General features: G+C 48.5%; 1 protein-coding gene and 1 long non-coding RNA gene across 3 annotated transcripts in view; one reads left to right on the plus strand and one right to left on the minus strand.

Moving 5' to 3' along the window:
• Window positions 1-19: 19 nt before the first annotated feature.
• The window catches only part of CCDC12 (coiled-coil domain containing 12), a 40,137-nt gene continuing 17,309 nt past the window's right edge, over window positions 20-22,847 (plus strand). The window contains exon 1 of one of the 2 annotated variants that reach the window (XM_080385802.1): window positions 20-358. In XM_080385802.1, the coding sequence (XP_080241928.1) occupies window positions 153-358 (206 nt within the window). In that variant the 5' untranslated portion in view covers window positions 20-152. The remainder of the gene's footprint in view (window positions 359-22,847) is intronic. The other variant, XM_080385803.1, reaches the window with a different exon arrangement.
• On the minus strand, window positions 370-22,770 carry LOC308063188. Its single transcript, XR_013927870.1, has 3 exons — window positions 4,054-22,770; window positions 3,109-3,230; window positions 370-2,123 (listed from the first exon to the last, which is right to left on the minus strand). It is a non-coding gene; the product is annotated as an uncharacterized lncRNA (long non-coding RNA).

Below are 22,847 nucleotides of genomic sequence, written 5' to 3' on the forward strand. Positions count from 1 at the left end.
AGCCTAGCCTGGCAAAGAAGTAGGATTTGGGGCTATTTTGCCTATGAAAAAAAAAATAAAATTACACATTTTAAAATTTTTATTTTTTTTTTCCGCGCCTCCCCCCCCCCCCTCCGCCGCAGTTGCGCCCGATAGCCGCGGCTTGCTGAGCGATGCGCTCGGCGCTCGATGAGCCGCGCCTGCCGCGCGTGCGCGCCGGGCGTCGTACGGAGCGCGGGGGAGAGGGAGGAAGATGGCGGCGCCCGGTGGTGGCGTGGAGGCGGAGGAGGCGGCGGCGGGCCCGGCTTTGGGGAGGCTGGAGGAGGAAGCGCGGCGGCGGCGGGAGAGGTTGCGGGCCCTGCGGCAGCGCACGCTTCAGGTGCGGTGGGGGTGGGAGGTGTTTGGGGTGGCGGATAGAGGGGTATGAGGGTCTGGAGTAGGCCTAGTGGTGGGGGCAGGGGGTCTGAGGTGGGCCTGGGGTGTTGAGGTGAGCACAGGGGGACTGAGGTGGGCACCAAGGGGCTGAGGTGGGCCTGGGGGTGTGGGAGGGGGCACAGAGGCTCTGAGGGGCGCACAGAGGGTCTGAGGTGGGCCTGGCGTTGTTGTTGGGGGCACAGAGGCTCAGAGGTGGGCCTGGGCGTGTTGGGGGGGGGCACAGAGGGTCTAAGGTGGGCCTAGGGGTGTTGGGAGGGCTTGAGGGACAGCAGGTAGTGAGGTCTGGAGCCAGAGAGGTTGGAGGGGGTCCTCGGGTTAGGGAGGGGCCTGAGGCAGAGAGTAGTGGGTGAAGAAGGAGTTTAGGGGGGACAGGGGGGCCTGAGGGTGGGGGGATGGTGCTGTGGGTGAGGTGGGGGTCCAGGGGTGCTTGGAGAGGGCTGGGGGGGTGGGGGCCACCAGGCTGGTGGGGCTGGTCATTGCGAGGGGTTCAGGTCCTGGGGCACTGAGGGTTAAGGGGAAGGATGGCTGGTGTCTGGGGTGTGTGTGTGGGGAGGCAGTGGGGAGGGGGCTGTGGGGTCGGGGAGAGGAAAAGAGTAGGGCAGAGAGGGTCCCGCACTGTGGGGAAGGGGATGTGGGTAAGAGGGGTGAAGGCACTGGAGGAGGGGGCTTGGGATCTGAGTGATGCCCCAGTGATGGTGCTGGGTCTCTTTGGTCCCATCCGCGGGGTCTGTGCTGGCTCTGTAAGACCCCTCCTGGTGCTGCTCTGCCTTGCCTGCTGCCCCCGGCCGTTGCTAAACACCCGCCTCGCGTGATTATGTGTCTTGATTTTTCTATCTTATCCCCCCAGTTCACTGTGTGTGTGTCGCAGCTGAAATCCAAGCCGCGATCTGGGTTTGGTAGTGAGGATGAAACCCGAGATTCACCCCCGGGGTTAATTAATAACATGTTACATTTCTCTGGTGCTTTCTGGGCCTTTAAACTTGCCTTCCAGGGAGACACTGAGACCCAGTTGCCTTTAGCGCAGGCATGAGGATGCTGAGGGACCAGTTGTGTTGCCTTATCAAAGCCAGGGCCAAGTGGGTCTGTAAATTGGGAAATTTTTCTTAGATGTGTGCACTGTGGGTGGTGCGGCAGGCTCCTTGCTCAGCGTCAGAGGAGTACGCTGTGGATATTGTCCATCTTGTATTGCTGCTGGCAGCAAAATGTCCAGGATCGGTTCTTAAGGACATTATCTGAAATGTTTTGTGATGGATTGAATCCTCACCCAAAAACCTCCAGTTATTTTACCCGGCTGTCATTGTTGCTTCTGCAAATGCTGAGCTCAGAATATTAAAGTAGAAATTATTTTTTTTTTTTATTGAGGGTGTAAGAAGTATGGAGTAAACTTGAGAAACTTGGCAAATGAGTATCTCGGCAGCGCCTGCTGAGGAAGGCAGCGGTGCTTCAGGGTGTCTGCACAACCTGGCATTGCTTAATTCTCCTCTTTTGGGCCAGTAAGGCGGTGCTAGCTCTGCTCCTCTTCTGCCACATCATCCTGAATCTGTTGATCCAGGTTAGCACGGTCCAGTAACGTGGGAAGATGTTCTGTCGCTCCAGCAAGGGACCTTCTCTTGGGGTTATTTACAAAAGCCATGACTGGTGGGCAGGCCAAGCGAATTCTGCTGGTCTCTTGCCTTGAGGCGTTCCTGATTAGCGGAGAGCTGAGCTTTCTGAAAGGACAAAAGTGGGATACAGCTCCATGCCTAGCCTTACTGAGAAGAAAAGCTGGTGAAAAGAAAAGCTCCTTTTAAAAGAAAAGCTCTTTCTATTCGCTCCTGTCTGGCAATTCTAGAGGCACTGAGACGGAGTGGTTGTGGAGCACACAGGGTGTCGTTATCATCGTTTTATTGCTGCACTGTTTAAATTTTGGGTGCAGTTTTCTGACTTGGCCCCTGTGAAGGCTAAAGCCATTTTTCTCACAAGTAGTGTCTTGTATTACCAGCATAATGCCTGGTAGCTTGTGATGGCTTCTGGTGGACTTGTCCTGGTAAGTTTGTCCAAGCCTCTGTAAATCCATTTTTACTCTTGGCTTTTGTAGCCCCGTGAGACAGAGTCCCACCATTTAATGACAAAACTACTTCCTTTGGTTTTAAACCCATTAAGTGAAAGTTGCCTTGAGTGCTCTCTCACGCAGCCCTTGTGAGAAACACAAGTCATTCTGTGTCCCTGTTTATGACTTTGTAGTGCGCTCGGTCTCTTTCCAGATTCAGGCTGTGGTGTTTGTATACGGATCTCTCTGAATCATCTCAGTGTCTTTCCCTGGTCCTTCCCTGAGCACGGGCATACCTTTTTGCCGAGGGGAGATCTGGGACTGTGTGCTTGGCTCGGGATGTGGGGCACTGGTGGGTTTACAACTCTGGCACATGATGTCCTGGGTTTTTTTCCCCCCTTGTATTCTCACTTTGGCCATGTGAGCCTGTCTTCAGCCATCAAAACTTTTTCCAGTCCTGTCAGTCTCAACAGGGACCTTTCCCCAGCAGCAGAGCTCACTGGGAGCCTGTTCCCTGTGCATGTGTAGCCACAATTATTTTTTCCCCCCATGTGTGTTGCTTTACATCAGGCTCTGGATTTCACCTGCTGTCTCATTGCTCAGTTGGGTGTGATTTTACAACCCTTCTGCCAGCTGTTGTTGGGTTTCCTTGTGGGTGATCTCACCTGCAAATGCTGTCATCTCATGAGTCTGGTCTTTCCCAAGTCCTTTGCAGTGCTTGCAACAGCCCAAACTCTGGCAGAGAGTGTGGGGGATAGAGAAGAAGAGGGGACCTGCAGATCCTTGCCTGGATTGTTGAAAAAACAAGTGAGGTAGAATCGTAGAATCCCAGAACGGTTTGGGTTGGAAGGGCCCTTAAAGACCGCCCAGTCCCACCCCTGCCACGCGCAGGGCCCCCTTCCCCCAGCCCCGGTGGCTCCCAGCCCCGTCCAGCCTGGCCTTGGGCACTGCCAGGGCTGGGGCACCCACAGCTGCTCTGGGCAGCCCGTGCCGGCGCCTCGCCGCCCTCACAGGGAAGGATTTCTCCCTCAGCTCTGATCTCCATCTGCCCTCTCTCAGCGCAAAGCCGTTCCCCCTTGTCCTGGCGCTGCAGGCCCTTGGGAAAAGCCCCTCCCCAGCTTCCTCGCCGGCCCCTTTGGGTGCTGGAAGGTGCTCCAGGCTCTCCAGGAGCCTTCCCTTCTCCGGGCTGAACAGCCCCAGCGCTCCCAGCCCGGCTGCACAGCAGAGGGGCTCCAGCCCTCTGGCCATCTCCGTGGCCTCCTCTGGCCCCGCTCCAACAGGTCCGTGCCCTCCTTATGCTGGGGGCCCCGGAGCTGGAGGCGGCGCTGCAGGGGGGTCTCAGCAGAGCGGGGCAGAGGGGCAGAGCCCCCTCCCTCGCCCCGCCGGCCACGCTGCTGGGGATGCAGCCCAGGGCACGGGGGGCTTTCTGGGCTGCGAGCGCACGTGGCTGGGTCACGTCCAGCTTCTCGCCCACCAGCACCCCCAGTCCCTCTCCTCAGGGCTGCTCCCAACCCGTTCTCTGCCCAGCCTGATACTGGGGGCTGCCCCGACCTGGGTGCAGGACCTTGCACTTGGCCTTGTTGAACCCCACGAGGTTGGCACGGACCCACGTCTCCAGCCCGCCCAGGTCCCTCTGGGTGGCACCTCTTCCCTCCAGCGTGTCTATTCAGTCAGTGGATGATCTTGTGCTTTCTGCTGTGCTCACCCAACCCGTTGCCTTTTATTGACTGGCAGCAATTGGGGTTTTTACTCAATAAAAAGTGCACGTGTGTGTGTGTGTGTTTGAGTTCAGGGCATAATTTACATTTGAGAAATGTCAGTCACCACTTGCTTATGCAAATATGCCTAAAATAGTATGCAAGCTGATGCTGGATTCTCAACAGTGTACAGCCTTGGCATCAGCAGAGTGTGCAATGTCAGGGATCAGGTATGGTGTCAGAGAGGCCATTTCCTTCCTGAATTTAACTAAAATAGTCTTTCAGTAGTGAGCAATCAAATTGTGGACTCTGACTTGTTGGCATATTGAATATTGCTTCCTGTTCTGGCAAAAAATGCAGTTTTTCAATTGTGTAACTGTAATCTTCGTTTGTAAGCTTTCCTCTTGGTCTTGCCCTCCCCCCCCCAAAAAAAAAAAAAAAGTAAAATCAAAATACCTTGCAGCAGTTGCTCACTAAGTGTACAAGCCCTGAGGGTGTCTGCGCAGCCTGCTGTGTGGTGGCTGGAGAGCTAAAGGGCTGCTCTGTGGTTTGCCAGCATGTAGCTGAAATGCCTGAACCCCATCTTTTAGTCTGACCCACTAAGGCTTCTCTTGATGCTTCTCAGCAACCAGGTTATTTATTGTATAAGACTGTTTTTACTTCCTTGGGTTAAGTCTGATGAGTGCAGACTGAGCCAGGAATATTATTTTTTTTTTGTTGCTTTGTACAAGTGTTTTTACTGTTTCTGTGAGTCCTGCAAATTGAAAGATCATCTCTCCCTGATTTATACCCCCCAAAATCTCAAACCAAGCAAAAAAACCCCATGGTATGGTGTTACCTAGAAGCTATTGGAGAATCAGGTGGAAAGGTGATGGGAGCAACGTTGAAAGTAAGCTTTCTGCTGTGCAGGAGGGCAAGCGCGCAGGGAAGTATCGCAGCCTGTGACGGGGCTGTGCATATTTTTCTGCCAGCTTACAGCGCTCAAAAAAAGTTTCTGAAGCTGGTGGCTTATATAACCGGCACTTAGCTCATGTTTTCACTGCCACCTTCAATTAACAGGAAAACCCCACCAAGTTTTTGCAGGGAGCCTTGTGAAAGGTCACTCAGTGACGTAGGTCTTTTCAAGTTTAAGTTGGTTTTTTGTTTGTTTGTTTGTTTTAAGTAGCAAACGGTTCCAGCTGCGGGGGAAAGTGGGGACAGCCTTTTCCTAACTACACTGTGCTGTGCCCTGCAGACCTCGCCTAAAGGAAGGCGTTTGCGGGCTAAAGAGCGGGATTTTTCGTGTGGCTTTTATTTTTCAAATGGCTGAGTAAGGGCAGTAAAAGCTGCATGAGTGTTGAACTGGTCCGTTGTGCTCTCTTTGCCCAAGGCTCGTGCTAATGATGGTGTTGAGGTTTTATCCTTGCAGTATCGTGTGGTAAAGCCCCGATTATCTGCTGTGTCTTTTTTTTTTTTCTTGCCTAACGTCTGAAAATCAGATTAAAACATTCTGTTCATGTTTCTCAGGAAGACTGTTTTTGTTTTAGCTGAAGAACAACTTTTGCCCAGTTCAAGATTTAGCTTAGTACGATTATATTTATTGCCTTTAGTTTAGCTCTTCCCAACTATCGCCTAACTGTGTTTTGAAGCAGAATGGGAGAGCAAGGTCTTCTGAATCTGTTTACCTGGCTGGAGGTGACTGTTTCCACACACTGAGGTCCTGCAAGCGCTTGCTCAAGCAAGCTGGAGCAGTTTGACCGGCAGTGAGATACACAAAACCATGGGCATTTTCAGGATGGCGACCTTAGAGGCTGAGTTTTGATAGTACTTTGCAATTTTTGTGATTAAAAGGAGTGCAGCAGCATGGCGCTTCCTGTGAAAAGCTGAAAGCACTTGCACCACTATAAAATCCTTGTGCTACAGATCAGACTGAAGCTTTTGGGGAGATTCATCTGCTTAATGGAGGGTTCAGTCCAAAATGGTGTTTGGAGCAGAAAGCAAGTCCCTGTCCTAGATAAGATGTCACAAGATAGCTCTGTTGATCACCGCTGGCCTGTCTAAGGGGAGTTGTTGTCCCTGCCTATATGAAAACTTAACTTTTTTTGCAAGTCCTCTCCTTAATACACAAGAAACTGTGTTTCCATAACCACAGCTTTCTGCTGAGCAAGTTGATAATTAACTGTAGTTATTTGTATTTATGAAATGCTTGTCTGCAGGTTGCCCTTGAAACTCGCTCTCCGATGCATTCACATCTGCCCAGTTTGGAGTTAGACAAAGTCTTTGCTTGGGTGCAGCGTGCACTGAAGTTTACCTTGCTTTGAACCCTGTTAGAACCACCATGTAATGTCAGTTCTTCCAGCAGGCATGTCCTGTGATGGGTTTGTAAGCACCTTGTAAATTGGAGCTTGCATCTTAAAAATACTGAGGTCTCTGCAAAAGCTAAGCTGATTTTGGGGATCCACCCATGTCAAGGAAAACTGTGCTGGTAAAAAAGGGTGGGAGAGGGGAAGGTCATGGGCCCTTTGGTTCATTTAGGTATCGCAGTATAGCATGCATGTCATCCACAAATGCTTTTGGCTTAGGGCGAGGAATCTTATTTCAGTTAAAAATATGTGTATGTGTGTTTAGTAAAGGATTTGATAGGCTTTTCCTCTGGATAGCACCAGAGAAACAAAGTAGTAGTGAAATAAAGAAGTACGTACGTTATCTTTCTTGCAAGGGGCTAAGTACTTTTCCCACAGCTACTTATTTTTAGCAACAGATATCCGAGTAGAGGAGCTGTCGTTTCGGATGCTGCTTGTAACCTGGGTCTGCTCCTTTGATCCAGCTGTTGAAATAATCTTGTGTGTGGCTGCTATTGAAATGAGAGGAAATAGTTCATGGCTGCCGGTGGTGTGACAGGGCTGTGGCACGTTTCTGCTGGGTTAATTTGGATAACAAAGGAGAGGAGGGCTTCAGAGGAAGCTTCCCAAGTTTGGCTTCCTGAGACTGTGAGCAGGGTGGTTTAAGGGAGTGCTGGGTCAGGCTGTCATATGCTGAATGCACTTGAAGTGTTGAGAGGAGTTTTGTGTCCACCTCTGCCCTTTCCCTGCCAGTTTCTAGAGTTTCAGGGGGATTCTCCCCCACCCCTCCCATTTCTAAAATACAGCTTGTGGCCCCTGTAAAGACAAAGAGCCAAAGTTCACCATGCACAGGGAGGATTTGGGTGGCAGTAGGTTGGAAATGGAAGGGCAGCTGGCAGTGTTGGACGCATCTGATGGAGCAGCTCTCTGCTGGGAAGATGCATGTAGCAACCCTTTTCTGTTTCATTTGGGGCTTTGATGGGCTGCTGTGTCCTGGCTGAGGCTCAGCGAGGATGGGCCAGCATGCTCAAAGTGGCAAGGAGACCTGGCAGAATGGGAAAGGATGACCCGTGGGGAGATGTAAAGCAAATTGGACTCACTACATGAAAGGGAGAGAAGGTTTTGGTGCAATATGGGCACGATAGGGACAAGAAGTCCTCAAGGCTAGTCTCATTTGAGCCCTGACATCCTTTCTTCTCCAGCATGGCTGGCACTTCCCCGTCCCTCACCCACCACACATGCTTCTGAACTGTTGGGGCAGCTCCTGGCATGTTTGGGGTGCTGTTCCTTAGGCCAAGGTTAGCACAAGGAGATGCTTTAGCCAGAATCAGCTTGACTTAGACTAGCTTTTTTTCACATTGCCTTTTGCTGGCACCGTTGCCACCTTGTCAGACCGCCAGCGTAGCAGCCCAGCAGAAGTTGGCACTTGGAGGCAAAAATCTTTGAAAAGACCATGCCAGATGTTTTCCTTCTTTTTTAGTATGGAACTGTGGTGATACAAAAAACCCTATCAGGAGCGTATCTTGTAAATAGAGGGTTAACTTTCCTAGGAGCAACCAGCAGAAAGTTTATGAGTTCTGATTTTCCTGATGCTCATTAATCTTGACTTACCTTTGCATCGCCATGGTAATGGACAGAGAGTTTTTACATAATTTCTCTCTTTTCATCTGTACCCATAAAAAAAGATTAAGCTGTCCTTTTCAACCCAAAGTAGACAGTGCTAAAACCTTGGCTCTTTTAATCTACTGCTCAGTAGTCCCAGCTGTGCTGTCTGGGTTGCCTTTTTGCTGGAGCTTTAGAATGGGCTCCATGGAAATAGTAATGGACATGAAGCCTCTTTTCATCCGTTGCTGATAGCGCACTCATGCCGAATGAGTGGGAGCTCCAAAGGGTAACGCAGAGCCAGAGGGATGGCTTGTGGTAGCCAGAGGAGATACGGACAGCATGTAAGCTCTGCCTTGGGGAAATCTGTTTTTTAGCCTTCAAATGGATAAACTGCTATATAACAACTTTATCTTTAGGTTACTGAAATTACCTGCTGTAGGTAGCTTTTGTGATTTTCAACAGAGAAACCTTGTCTTTCCAAGGATGCAAGGCTGATGGGGTTGTGTCTTTCCTCCCCAGCTGCTGGCCCCATTGACCAGTTTCATACTGGAGCGATGGAGGGTGGGCACTTGGTAGCTACAAGGCCCCTACAAGCTTCAGGAAAAGAGGTTGGATATAGAAGGAGCCTTTTTTTTTTAACCACCCTCCTGAAAGTTTCAGTGTGAGCTCAGCTGTTACCAGCTATCAGGAAACAGATTTGGGAGATTTGTTGTGTGGTTTAACTGTGGAGAATGTTTTGATTGGAGCTTCTGCTTTATTAAACCTCTGAGAACATACCCAGGAGTCAAATCCATAGGAAAGCAGGCCTGAACCTACAACAATTCGTGCAGGAATTTCACTTGGCATCATCTTACTGAAGGAAATATTTGATGGTTATTACTAGGAAGGCAACATCAGCATGGTCCTGAGCATTTCAGCTTTGTAAATTGTAGTAAAATTCAAGGAGGCTTTTGTTGAACAAAAGCAATGTAGTTAAAGGTCAGTCTGAAGCTTTTCCACCCATGTAAGTGCATGATTCCCTTTCAGATTCTATTTTTGAAGCTTTTAAAAGCTTTTCCTTTATTCAGGTTTGGTTCTGTTTCCTTTGACAACTCACAGCATCTTTTTGGTTGTTTTTTTTTTCTTTAACTAGGGCTCGACATTTGTTTTCCTGATGCCCTTAGTTCCGTAGATACAGCAAATGCAAATCATCCCGCTCTTCAGATCATCTAGTGTAAAGCATGAATGTTTCAAGGGTAATGTATTTTCATCTGGAAGAAAGTAATTTGAAATACAAATGCCAACAGGGAAAAGCAGCATCTATATGAACTTTCAGGCACACTCCTTAAGGTGCAAATGTGGTGCAGTAGTGGGGATCCAAAGCTGATCTAAGCAGTAAACGCATTCCTCAGTGGATTTAGGACTGCTACAAAGGACGTTTTTAATAAGCAAAAATCAAGTGACCTTTAGGAGTGTGATGGGAGGCAGTGAAGGGCACCAAAGCACCTCGAACGTGTAATCCGGGCTGGTGGGGAAGACAACGTGAAACATCTAAGGCCAGAAGGTGTTTGCCAAAAGTTAGGGACAAGCTGAAATAAGAAAATCTGTTCTGTGCACATTGAGGTTTCACCTGTATCTTGCAGCCAGCACAGATTGTTTGAGCTTGTGCAGCCCTCATGACAAAGTATACTCCTTCTTTCTTCCTTTAATTTTGTAATCTTGTCTATGTCTCTTGGGACACCTATGGTTTTGGGCCTGAAATGTGGCAGCTTCAGGTTATTCCCAAGGCTTCATGTGAAACCAGGTACAGAGGTAAACAACAGGAGTGCCTGTGGGTCGGTGGAGAAACTGGTGTTTGGCCCTGGGTTACATCTTTGCCTGTGCTGTAAAAATCCAGTTTGCTTTGGACTGTTGGGGGTTTTGTGCCAAGGTAAGTGTTGGTAGCACCGAAAAGAGGGAAAAAGTGGATGCTTTGTCTCTACTTGCTCAGGTTCTCTGTCAGATTAGCTTAAGGAAAGCTCTCCAAAAATGTTTAGTTGTATATAGGTGTAAAAAATAATATGAGAGAATAATAAATAAAACAACTGATGAGAGCTCTGCTTTGAAATACCATGAAACCGGCACAAAAAAGTATAAAGTGGCTTAATAAGCATCCTTTGTCTGTAGTGTTTGAATTTCCAAGGGAGTAGAACAGATGGTTGTGCTCTTGGCTTCTGTGGAAATGCTTGTTGTAGGCATGTATTTCAGTATTGTCCATATAAGTGCATGCATATATACCTCTATATATGAGTTCCTGCATTCAGATTCCACCTTCTCCTTCCTTGCAGTCTTCCCTCGCTTTCTTAACTTGTAAAGTGGGTGGTGTAGTACTTCTTCTGTAACTTTGGGAGGAACGGTTGTATGGAAAAAAGTCCTTGCTGTGAAAGTAGTATTTAGCATTTACAATCATAGAGAGACGTTATTGTGCAGGCATATTCTGGATGTACTGGCTTTCTTTTTCCTTTTGCACTTGGCTTTGCTGCTGTTAAATTCTGGGACAGTGTTTGATTGCTGTAGCTAAATAACAGGATCCCCTAGTAGGTAATTTCCCAGTAAGAGACCTGGTATTCCTCTCCTTTTAAAACAGAGTATGTGGTGGCTCAGGGGGATGCTGCTGATTTTCCAAAAGCATCCATCGGCAAAACCAAGGTGGAAATTGTTGTGTGGGAGGTGGTGGTGGGGACACTGGAGCAACACGGCTCCGCTCCTGCTCGGCTGCCATGCCGATGTGCAGGCTCACCTGAACAGGGCAGGTGCCTTTCTCTGCACTGAGCCTTCGTAATGCAATAACCTAGCGAGTGCAATAGCTCCATCGCTGCTTCTGCTGCTCTGTTGGCCAAAAAGCCTCAGACAAGGTAAAAAAGCAGGAGCCTTCCCTCTGAGGCTGTACAACCTTTCGGCTGTGTTAGTGCAGGGAGGAAGGCTCTCCCACCTGCTCCTTCGCTCTGCATCCCTGCCCCGGCACTAAAGCTTTCATGGCTGTGTCGTGTATCACGTCGGAAAAAGCTGCTTTGGCCGCAGCCCAGCCTTTTGTTTAATGTTGCTTTCGCTTTGCAGCCAGATTGCTTCCCTGCTCCTCTACGCCTGCCCGTGCTGGCAAGAGAGGTAGGAGGGGAGGAAGGGCACGGCACTGCTCGTTTCCTTCCCAGCGTAGCTCTGCGTCGTGTTTTCCTGCCATTGCTGCGGATGAGGAGCCTTTCCGCCTGTTTTCCTGGCTGTCCCGAAGAGTCGGTCAATCTGCAAATGCTGGTGGGCTCTGACTGAAGCAGCCGAAGCATCTCTCTGGCTGAAGAGCAGTGTGTGGTCTGGCAGCTTGGCTTGCTGCTGTCCTCAGTTTTGGTTTTTTTTCTGCTCGGTTTTTATTTTGGTGGAGCAAAGCAGCCTTGCGTTCCTGAAAGCAAAGTACCAAGCGGCTGAGAAAACAGTTGCTGTGGAAACAGAGCGTAGTAAAGTTATTACAGTGAGAATAAAACACACATTTAGGGCTACAAAGGCTTCATTTCTATTCAGACTTTATTAGGAAAGTAATAAACTATCGCAGCGGTGCTCAAATGGCTGGAGATGGAAGCCTGCAGACAAAAGGATTGTGCTTCCACCAGCGACATGCAAATACACGGTGGGCGGCCAGGGGCGGTCAGTCATCCAACCATGGGAAAAGTTCCTCAAGGCTCTTCTCTACAATGCCACCCCATGAACGGGGTTGACTTTGAGACAGGAGGGTCCTTCAGAGCCATGCTGGTATTGCTGCAGGGTCTGGGATGGCAGCTCTTGGACATCCCTGGGGTGATGGGGAAGGTGAGGGTCAAGGGGGCTTGAGCATTGATTTGAATCTGGAGTTTGCTGGAGGTTTCGACTGCTTCTTGATGCCTGCAGCAAGGTCCTTAGCCAGGCAGGCTCTGGCATTGTGTTGGCTGATTGGTACCTACAGGGAAAGCTGTTGATAATAAACCCTGAAAAGCAGTTTATTCTTAAACACTCATTTTGTTTGTCTTGTGGGCAGCTCTGGCTTGGAAGCTGATTGAGTGAAATACGGGGTTTTGCTTTTTTGCTTCTAAGCTCTGGAAACCTTTTGTAACCAAGTGGTTAGGAAAGGCTGGGAAATAAGGTCTGGGAGTAGAGGGGTGCCAAAATATCAATACTTAAAACAACACTGTACTCAGGACAAATAAAAGGTGGGAACTAGAAGTCGAGCTTGCAGGTGAATAGTGTTTTGTCTGCGTGTTGCTGCTGACAGTCCTGTGAAATTAGGAGCTCTGCTTGCTTTTGTAGTACGGTGGGTCTCTGTTTCCTTTAGGATGTGCAGGTTTGGTGGTCATAGTCAGGACTCAAATTCATGTCTGCTTATTCACAGCTCCTTCCCCTAATCCCTGGAAGCAGTGACAGTCACAGCTGCCTCCTCCATGCACCGTTTGACAGGTTTTACACAAGGGAGCCAAATAAATAGAAGTATTTTGCTTCAGCTGTAGTTCCCAAGGTGATGCCATGCAGATGTTGAGCCAATGCTGCCGGCAAGATAGTGGTATGCTTTTGCTGCTCTTTCTGCCTTCCCTCTGGTGAGCTGAGGTTAAAATAAACCAAGCCAGGTTAAAAGTAACCCAGCAGGAAAAAGGAAACGCTTGGTTTCTCTCTGCTTTGATTCCTGGATCTGGTTCACGGAGAGACCTTGTGAAGAGGAGGGGTGGGGAGGAGGGCAGCTGGACTGTTGTTGAAGCGCTGCCTTTTGTGCATCTGTGAAACTGTGGCTGTAGGCTGGAGTTTAACAACCTTTTACACCCGTCTGAGTGGATTCTACTGTGGCCGCACCTTGCCTGTAGCTGCCTGTGCTGGCATGTGTTTGACCCTGCTGTGAACTGGTTCAGGAAGCCAACTGGCTTTTTTTTTTTTTTTCTTTTCTTTTTTTTTTTTTTTTCTTTCTTTCTTTCCCTTTTGTTTGTTTGGTTTGGTTTAATTTTTGTGGGAGGCTAAGTCCTTGAAGTGGTTTCCCATGGGGTGCTCACCCTGGTGATGGGAAGGTGCGGCTGGTGGGAATGGATGGAGGTGCAGGAGGTCTCTGGCACAGCCACATCGGATGGGACAAGGGACAGGCTGCAGGGTGGCAGTGCCAGCAAGGCTAGCCCGAAAGGAGCCTTCTCACCGAGCCAGGGCTGAGGCTGACAGCCTGGGAAGTGAGACAAGATATATTTATTTTTAAGCCCGTGACAGCCAGCACCCAGGTATAAATAATGGAGTGTGATGGGATTATTTTGAGTAAAAACACATGGAGCTGGCACGGAGGCATCTGGTATAATTGATTTAATGAATCTGAAAGGCACTTGAGACAGGTTTTCCAGCCAGTGCCCTCTGCAGTACAGAGCTCCTGTTCATCCTTGGCAGATGCTGGACTCCCCCAAACATGTTTTTCTTCAGTGCACCCACCTGCATTGCTCTGACACGGCTCTGCACCCCCAGCTCTTAAGGGGTGGCTGGTCTTGCCGTCGGCTGCAGATGAATAAAGTGCAGCACGGAGGCTGATGACCTGCTACGAGTCCGGCAGGGATCTGCAGAGCTGCTGGGACCCGGGGAAGCTGGGGGAATCACTCCCATCCCGAAACAGCAGCAATTAGTGACGGTGGCACAAAAGCTTCTCAATCTCTAGTTCTTGCCTCTCCAAGAGACGGTGGTGCGAGAACAGCATTATTGACCTTGTCGGCAAAATGTCGTGTGGTTGGGATTACTCGGCACAGTTGTAGAGCAGATGGATGGGTAAAACATTTTGTTCTGCATGATTTGAGCGTTAATCAGGCTGTGCTTGGTTTTGGGAATCCCTGTGTGCTCGTTCCTTCCTGCAGCCTCACACTTCAGTGCAGGTGGAAGAGGATCCTTTTTCCCTTCCCATCTCATTACTGGTTGGTTGTGGCCCTGTGAGGAATTTGGAGGCAAGGCTGACCAAAGAGCTTTTTGCCTTTTTTTTTTTTTTTTTTTTTTTGGCGGAATGTGCAGGGCTTGTTTTCTACCCCCCACCGACACAACACTATTCTCCTTCCTGTCTTAGAGCTCTTGCAGAAAGGTGGAAATTAGACCAGTCCATAGGAAAAACATGCTTGTTGGAGCTGTGGCGTTCACCCTCTGGGTATGTCAGAGCTCATCCCGCTCCATACGGTGAGGCACCACTGCTTCTCCTCCCAATGGGTACACCGCCCTGTGAGCATTGAGACTGTGGTGCTTTTTGCTGCAGGTAGCTGCAGCAGTTTTCCCCGCAGCACTGGGGAATTCAGCCTTTCTCTGGGCAGTTTCCCAACAAGACAAGTATCTGAGGTTCTTGCTGACCTCTTGTTGAAGAGCCCTTGATGCTCTCGTCAGCCATCTACTTTGTTTTCCATGTCAGAACCTTATGCTAAATTTCCATGCCATTTGCTTGATGCTGTGTTCGCTGCTGGGTCCATTGCCTGAGTTGCTGCTGCCGTACTGCAGGGGTTTCAGCCTGTCCAGGCGGTCAGCAGTGCCCGTCCCCCTGCGCTGGGCACTGGGGGGGCCGCCCCTCGGATGCTGGGCTCAGTTTGGGCCCCTCAGCACCAGCCAGACCCTGAGGGGCTGGAGCGTGTCCAGAGCCGGGCAGGGGGCTGGGGAAGGGGCTGGGGCACCAGCCTGGGGGGGGCTCAGGGGGGAGCTGGGGGTTCAGCCTGGAGAGAAGGGGGCTCAGGGGGGACCTTCTCGCTCCCTGCAGCTGCCTGACAGGGGGGTGCAGCAGGGGGGGGTCGGTCTGTGCTCCCAGGAACAAGTGACAGGACAAGGGGAAACGGCCTCACCTTGCCCCAGGGCAGGTTTAGATTGGGGGCTGGGGAACATCTTCCCTGAAAGGCTGGTCAGGCACTGGGACAGGCTGCCCGGGGAGGTGGTGGGGTCACTGTCCCTGGACGGATTTAAAGGACATGTAGACATGGCACTGAGGGACATGGTTTAGTGGTGGGATTGGCAGTGCTGGGTTAGCAGTTGGATGTGATGATAAAGGTCCTTTCCAACCCTAATAATCCTATGATCCACTGCCGCCCAGTAGAGGATTGCAGCATATGGAGAAGGAATGTTCAAAGGCAGCTTTGTGTCCGTATTTCTGCAAGGAGCTACTTTGTTTTTCAGTTAAGCATTTTGTTCTCGGCCAGTTTGGTACGTGTCTTGAGAGTCCCCTGTGACCTTGTGCGAATCAGAGAAAAGAACCTGCAGTTATGCATGCCGTGTTTCACTGTGATGCCCAATTACTTCGGTGCTGGACTGTAAATACCTGTGTTGCACCATATATGAAATTGTTGAGTTATTTGCCAAGCCTGTGTGTTCATTTAGCCTCACAGCGTCCCTCTTGGGTGGGTTTAAACCATCCCAATTTCACGGTTGAGGAAATTAAAATCGCATTGCTGAAATAATGTGTTGTAAAAAGCCTGAATGAATGGCTGTGTGTTGCTGGGCCATCCTTTCGCTACACGAACATAAGGTTGCTGTTGTAGAGGAATTTTCTTTTAAGTTTAGTTCCCTTGTAGCCTCCAAGCAAATGATTTATAATACTAACGAAGCTGGGATGGTCCGGGTGATCTCCATCAGTACGCAAGCTTCCCCAGCATCTTTCTGCCTGGGAGAACAGTTAAATGCAAAAAAGCAAAGGAAAATCCACGGCAGGGATGGGTAGCTGGGCAGCGGCGGCCGTGTTGCTGTATGGTCAGCTGACGTTGCTTTTCAACGGGCTTTTTTGTTTAATTTATGAAGAGGAAAAAGAGACCTCCAGAAAATAGGTTAATCATCAGCTCCAAAAATGCAGAGTTAGGTTTGTCTTGCGCCCAAGTGGCACCACTTAATTAGCGCATGCAAAGCTGTGATTTACATTTGTGAAACTCTCAGTAGTTTAACAATTTTTTTTAAATATAAATATGGGATTGGGGGGTTTCATGTGTGGAGCTTCTTGGCTGCAGCAAACCTTTAACTTTTCAACAAGGCCTTAGTGTGTAAACACAAACTTGGTTATAGTCTTTTTCTCTCATTTCCCCCCCCCCTCCCTTCTCCCCCCTCCCCTTCCTTGGAGAAATGAAACTGGCCATGTGTAGCGTTTGGGTTTGTCTCTGCTTTTATCCGAGAGCAACAGAAGTGATGTATTAACTCACTGAAATGCCTCTAAAATCCAAGCAAGCCAGCCTGGCCCTCTCTTCCCTCCCACCCCAGAGAACAACAAAAGTGGAACATTGTCCCCGCCTGCAGTGGTGGCTTCTTGGCTTGGATATGACTAACAGGTGTTTTTTTTTAAAGCCATTTGGTTCTTCCTTGATAATAGACAAAAATTATATGACTTAGTGAAGATGTGATGGGGGTTAAAACAAGCACACTATTGCTCTGGCACAAACAGAATTATTTCTCGAGTTAAACCCCCTTTTTTGGTAGAGATTCAGCTGATTCCTGAGTGTTACATCCTGTAAATCAACAGCTTTTACTGGAGGGTGGGATGACTCTTGTGAGCACATTAACCTGTCAAATTCATATAAAGGAGTTTTGTCGTTAGTAGAACAAGCTGTAATGGTCTGCTCTGCCTGCTGCCAGTGCTGCATTTTCAGAAGGGCTGGCTGTGTCTCCTCAAACGTGTCAATGCTATGAACACAGCCTACAAAACCTATAAAACTTTCCATTTCTGATACCAGTACTCGTATTAGTGGGTGGTAGGGACCGATGCTTTTACTGTCCACCTTCAAACGCGTTTGCCCTGCCCTTGCACGGGTGGATGGTCCTCCTGCATCTTTGCAGACTAGGAGTTAAGCAATCCCTAATGGGCATTTGGTCTGTGTTTAAGGCAGTGGCTCTGGCTGTGCATATTTCCTTTGGAGAAGTGATTTTCAATTTTCGACTCAGACCTCGGAAAAGCACCACTTTACCTCTCAAATGTTAATTACCTGATGCTTTTGCCAATCAGCAGCTGCATCCATTCTCTCTCAACATGTGAGCCTTTCTGTGCCAGCACAGTGGGGCTCCCTGCTGCTTCCCACCGAAGGGCTGAGGAGGTATTTCTTAGCAGCGTGCGGTGTCTCGCTAGCCAGGGCTGTGGCTTCACTGCAGAGGGGCAGTTCGGGTGGAGCAGGGCCTTGCATTAACATTTAGTGTCAATTTAGTGTTAACGAGGAGCGGGACCACGGAGATGGCCAGAGGGCTGGAGCCCCTCTGCTGTGCAGCCGGGCTGGGAGCGCTGGGGCTGTTCAGCCCGGAGAAGGGAAGGCTCCTGGAGAGCCTGGAGCACCTTCCAGCACCCAAAGGGGCCGGCGAGGAAGCTGGGGAGGGGCTTTTCCCAAGGGCCTGCAGCGCCAGGACAAGGGGGAACGGCTTTGCGCTGAGAGAGGGCAGATGGAGATCAGAGCTGAGGGAGAAATCCTTCCCTGTGAGGGCGGCGAGGCGCCGGCACGGGCTGCCCAGAGCAGCTGTGGGTGCCCCAGCCCTGGCAGTGCCCAAGGCCAGGCTGGACGGGGCTGGGGGAAGGGGGCCCTGCGCATGGCAGGGGTGGGACTGGGGGGTCTTTAAGGTCCCAACCCAAATCACTTTATGATTTGGTGATACGGGAGATGCTTGGGACTGGGACTGGGAGAGGACTCGTTGTTCGCAGCAGATCTGAGGGCAGTGGCAGAGCACCTCGAATAGCTGACTAATGTGGGCAACACCAACGCATGGACATATCCATCACTAACAGAATTGGTGATGATGTTGGAGCAGCATCTGGTGCTGGTGCGAACTGTCATGACCTGATTGGATCAGTGTCGTGATTAATACTGGGGTGGGGATGGAGAATGAAATGTAATCTTAAACTTATTCAGGGCCTGGGGAAGAATGGTAAGAATTTGTCCAAAATAGGTGACACCGAGGAAATTTAGCATGAAATGGTGTTCTTCTGTAGCCTGTTGGGCAAAGCTATTAGAGGGAACCAGTAGACTTAGGAGTGCACAGGGGTTTAGCCAGCAAGCCCCAGTGCTCTTGTTCTGTGTAGCTTAGATTTTGCTTTCACTGTGTCCTATGTGGAAAGGAGTTAGTGACATTCCTGCTGTATTGGGATGGAGAAGCTTATTCGTGGTGTTTCCAGCTCTGCGTTGCCTGAAAAAGCATTTTCGCTTTAAAGTGTCTAGTTCTTCCTGCTCAGAAGTGTTTACTTCTTCCCCCTCAAACTTTCCACATCGAATTGAAACTCATGTATTTTCACATACACCTTTTCTTCAACAGAAAATTTGTAGTTCTGATCTCAGGGGAATATCTGTCACTCATTTCACCAGGGGACAGCAACTTGCTGCCAGAAACATTCCCCAGTCTTTGCTGTTCAACAGCAGTGTTTGCGGTGCAAACACGCGGGTTCTGAAATCGTGATAGTAGGTGTATTTAAAAAAAACCAACACAGCCACTTTGGAGTCATTTTGGGTTTTTTGAAGGGAAGAAATATTTGTCTTATTTACTATATAAACAGCACAATTATTAAAAAAATATTGTGTTAGCAATACCTTTCCTTTTGGAAATGCTGAAGTTTTTTTTGGAGGCAGGGACATAAACCAAGGTGTTTAATTTTCAGAGGCAGTTTTGTTCCTTGTGTTTGTTTCTTACGGGAGGTTGCGCTGTTCGGGCGCTGATTTAACCATTTCCATAGTAACCAGCTATGACTGAACTAGGATTAGGACTTCAATAAGGAATAAGCAGCAGGGACACAAGTTCCGGCTCTTAAACATCATGTTTTTATAGAATTACCACAAGGGTTGCTATGAGCAAATGGCTTCGAAACAGCTTTTGAAAAATATCAGTGGATTTCGGGTACTGAGTATACTTTTAATGTTTTTATGTTGAGAATTTTTTGCTGTAACATATTATTGTGAGATCCTATTTTGGCTACTTAAAGAATTGAAAGTCTACTGGTTTAAAAACATGCTGTATTGCTAATAGAAACCTTTAGCTACTTGGTGACATGACTTAGCTTTTTGCATTCTGGCATTAAACGTCTTGAAAGAGCAGCGAGGTGAGAGCAGGGCTGCACAACAGTGCCTTGCCAGACTTCAAGGACATCTAAGCTTAAATCCTGGCTGAGTGGGAAGCAAAAGTACTAGTATGTGCCATGCTTGGACCAAGGCACGGGAACTCCGTCCTCACGTCAGAGCTGACCTGACCGCCACTTATGCTTAGGACAAAGAAATACCAAGGAAAACGGTGAATATAACCACCGAACAAGATGAATGCTCGTTACCTGGATGAAGTCGTCTGCTTGTGCAGAAAATCAGACTATATGACCTAGGAGCTTCCCAGCTGTCAAGAGACAGGAGGAGGGGCGGTTGTATGGGCTGCTCCTTTTGCTGATATGAACGCTAGCACTTTGCCTTGCATGGGCTCCCTGGGGCTGGCTCTCGGCAGCCAGTAAGTGGGAATAGGAACAGCCACAGCTGAGCTGGCAGAGAATAGCTTGAAAGATCAAACTTGCTTTGTTCTGGCACTGACCTCTTTTTAACTCCTCAAAAAGAGACAGTTATTTGTGCCAAAGAAGCACTTGACTGGTAACGTGACCATCCCTTAAGCCTTAAATGAAAGATAAGGAGATATTTAGTATTCTGGTCAATCCCCAAGGAAAGTAAGTCTGTATTAATTCCTAGGAAGAGAAGCTGTTGGGTCATTTTGTTGACTTTTAGGGGTTGCCAGGGGATGGCTAGCTGTGGCTGGATTGCATTTGATATGGGCACTCAGGACCAGCTAAGTAGGCTGCGACATTTGACAGAGCAGCTCTGCTAAAGCTGGGGAGGCATGGAAATGCGAGTTGGAGGATTTAGGCAGATATCAAAACATGGCAATTTGGTTGTTGTAGTTTTGGGTGAAGGCCAACCCTGATTAGAGGGGGAAGCAATTTCCCAGACAGAAATTTTTGAAAGTCGGTGGAGAGGAGAGAAGGAAACAAATAGAAGCTTCCGTTTATAAAGTGTATTTGTGAAGGAGTTAAGTGACACACTTGTGTCATATGGGAATGATGAGCTGCTTTCCAGATCAACGGTGATGAGGGGATATTAGACATCTAGCAAAACCACTTAAAATCAGCAGTTGTAGGTAATTTGCGCATAGGAATCCTGAAATAATCAGTCATAGAGATTGTTGGCCTGCTGTGTTTTGATTTAAATCTTTTCTGAATATTGGATAAATTCCAAAGGACTGGAAAAGTGCTAATAAAACACCACTATTTAAAAATAAAGGCAAGAGGAGTAACTTGGGTGAAGCCAGTTTGACTGTTGTTGGTGTTGAGCAGAATGATGAAGAGCCTGATTTGCAAGTCTTTTAACTAAGAGTGAGAAAAAGGGAGTGTAATTTTTGTCATGTAAATTTGATTTAGTGAAGGGTTACTATTGCACAACATGCTCGTTAAAAATTACAGCTCTGAAAGGGGTAACCGATAGCTTAATAGCTGTCAACGAGGAATCGTCATCTGGCAGAAGCCTTGCGTTTGGGGGCCTGTGCACCCAGTATTTCCATTAATTGTTTGGAAATATGTGTAAATTTTCTGCTGCCTAAATGATGGCTGACTCAAAGTCTGAAGGCTGGTGAGGTCTGAGTCGCAACTGTCATCTGTTTGTGTTAAGTATGAGCCCTTTTGAGCAAAAAAGGGTTGCGGGGCATGCGGATGTGTGCTCCGTACCACCTGCACGGGGAAAATACTGGGCTCATCCATAAAATGGGCTCATCTCTGGGAAACCAGCTGCGTTCAGAAGGATGCTGGTTCTTGGGCTCCTGTATCGGGTGAGGGACGGTGTCCCATCCATCTTGCCATGGTTCATGTGGTTGTTCGGTGTGGCCATTTGGAGACATCTTAATGAAGTCACTGATGGGGGGTGGGCTGGGGTGGGCGTAGGAAGAGGGAGCCATATTTATTCTGGTGTTTTATCAAAAAGATTTGAGAAGTGTCCTTGATTGTAGCACGCAAGTGTTTGCACCCTTTAAATGTGCTGGCTGCAAAATGCTCTTTGGAAATGAGTGATGGCAGGAACCAATAACTGGAAATAAGTTATTGTGTCATACGGGCTTTAAGCGAAGCTGCTAAAGAGAGGAGCAGCTCCTCCACCTCTTGTCTTCAGGATGAGGTTGTGTCCTTTCCCTTTTCTTGGAAAAGATGCTTTACTGAGATGCAGATTGCCACAGCGTAGGGATAACTGGCTGAGACTTTCCAGATCAGAGGCATTTTAAAAGTCAGACAAGGTGATTTAAACATCCCTTTGGCCTTAAATCTTTGAATGTGATGCAAAGTGAGCTGCTTCCCTTGTTATTATAGTGGAAGGCACCAAATAGCTGGGTAGGCACCTACCAGCAAGAAAAAAAAAAAAAAAATCATTAAAATGTGATGAAGCCCAGGGGAAAGTTTCATGTTCTTCAAAACGTTGTGTTCCCTGGAGCAGATGCTTCTCGCAGGTAGTCAAGACCTGCTCCACATGCAGGGAAGCACATGACGGGTAGGAGAGTTTGCTTTCCTGCAGGTAAAATAAGTCTCATGTTTTGTAATTTCATATGCAAAGTTTGGCTGTACGCTGGGAGAGTTGATAGAAATGCCTTCCACGACCGCATTCCTCTCTGCTCATTATCAAGGCTTACCTCCTGCTTTGTGATAAGTCTGCCTGAAGTCTGGGAAGTGGTAGAACGTGAAACCTGGTGCTTTCCCCAAAGTGCTGGAGCAGCCTCCTATTTTGCAATGGGAGCTCAATAAAATCCAGTTGTTCTTCAGCAGGGAAATCAAACTTCTGCCTGACAGGACTGTGGGTTGTGGGTGGTGAGAGGAGATGGACTCATCTCCCTAGTAATAACCCAGAAGCCTTCCTCCTTGCTGCCCTCCTGCTACGCCCAAGTGCTCGACCATGCTTAGGAAATATTTTTACCGAGTTGTCCATCTCTGAATATTGAACTGTCAGATATATTCTCTCTGCCTGATGCTGGCTGGGAGGAAAACAAACCAATGCAGTTAACGCTGACCGAATAACGTGGTTTACATCCCAGATTTGCAGGACGCAGGTTCTGAACCTTGCAGACATCATCCGAGTTCCCATGTGTGTTCAGCTAGGAGCACAAACTATTAACTGATCCCATGTAAAGCTCATTATGGGCCTTGCGGGTGTTGCAGGGAGGCAGCTGACACCCTTCTTTGAACAACCTGATGCAAATCTTCTTGGATTTACACCTTGAGTATGCTGTGGATTAGATTCTTTGGCTCAGACCTATTTGTGAAGAGTGGGAGTCTGCAGAACAGAAGTCTTCATGTCAGTAGCTGTAAGCCAAGGCTCGCCAGTTGTGATGTCTGCAAATTAGAATAGGTAAGAGACTACAAGCCAGTAAGCTTTTTAATGTTGGGAGTTTATCTTTGGAGCATCTCCTTCTAGAGACTGAAGGATGGGAATGACTTTGTTTGCAGGCAGTTGGTGAACAGCCGTGTAGACTTGTGTGTGTGTCTCCAATCTTATGACTTACAGCTAATAATAAACACCTCGCCACAGGGTGCCTTGAAAAGAGGAATCGCTAGAGTGAGAGTGGAACAGCAGAGGCTTATTTTTGGCTCCCTTTGTGGCGTTAAGGTTTGAAATGCGAGAAAACGAATTTGAACTGATAAGTAGTGAGAGTTGAATTGCTGCTCCACACCTGTGGGAAGCGAGCACCAGCAAGCAAAGGGAAAAAAAGCATTAAACCACGTGAAGGACAACCCGGTAATCGGGGCAAACACTGTTTTGGGGCGGAATACTTCCTCTCCCAAGTTAAGAAACGAAAGTTGTGACACAGCTG

This window comes from Falco punctatus (assembly GCF_963210335.1).
Source record: "Falco punctatus genome assembly, chromosome: 4".
In the NCBI taxonomy this organism is placed as follows: domain Eukaryota; kingdom Metazoa; phylum Chordata; class Aves; order Falconiformes; family Falconidae; genus Falco; species Falco punctatus.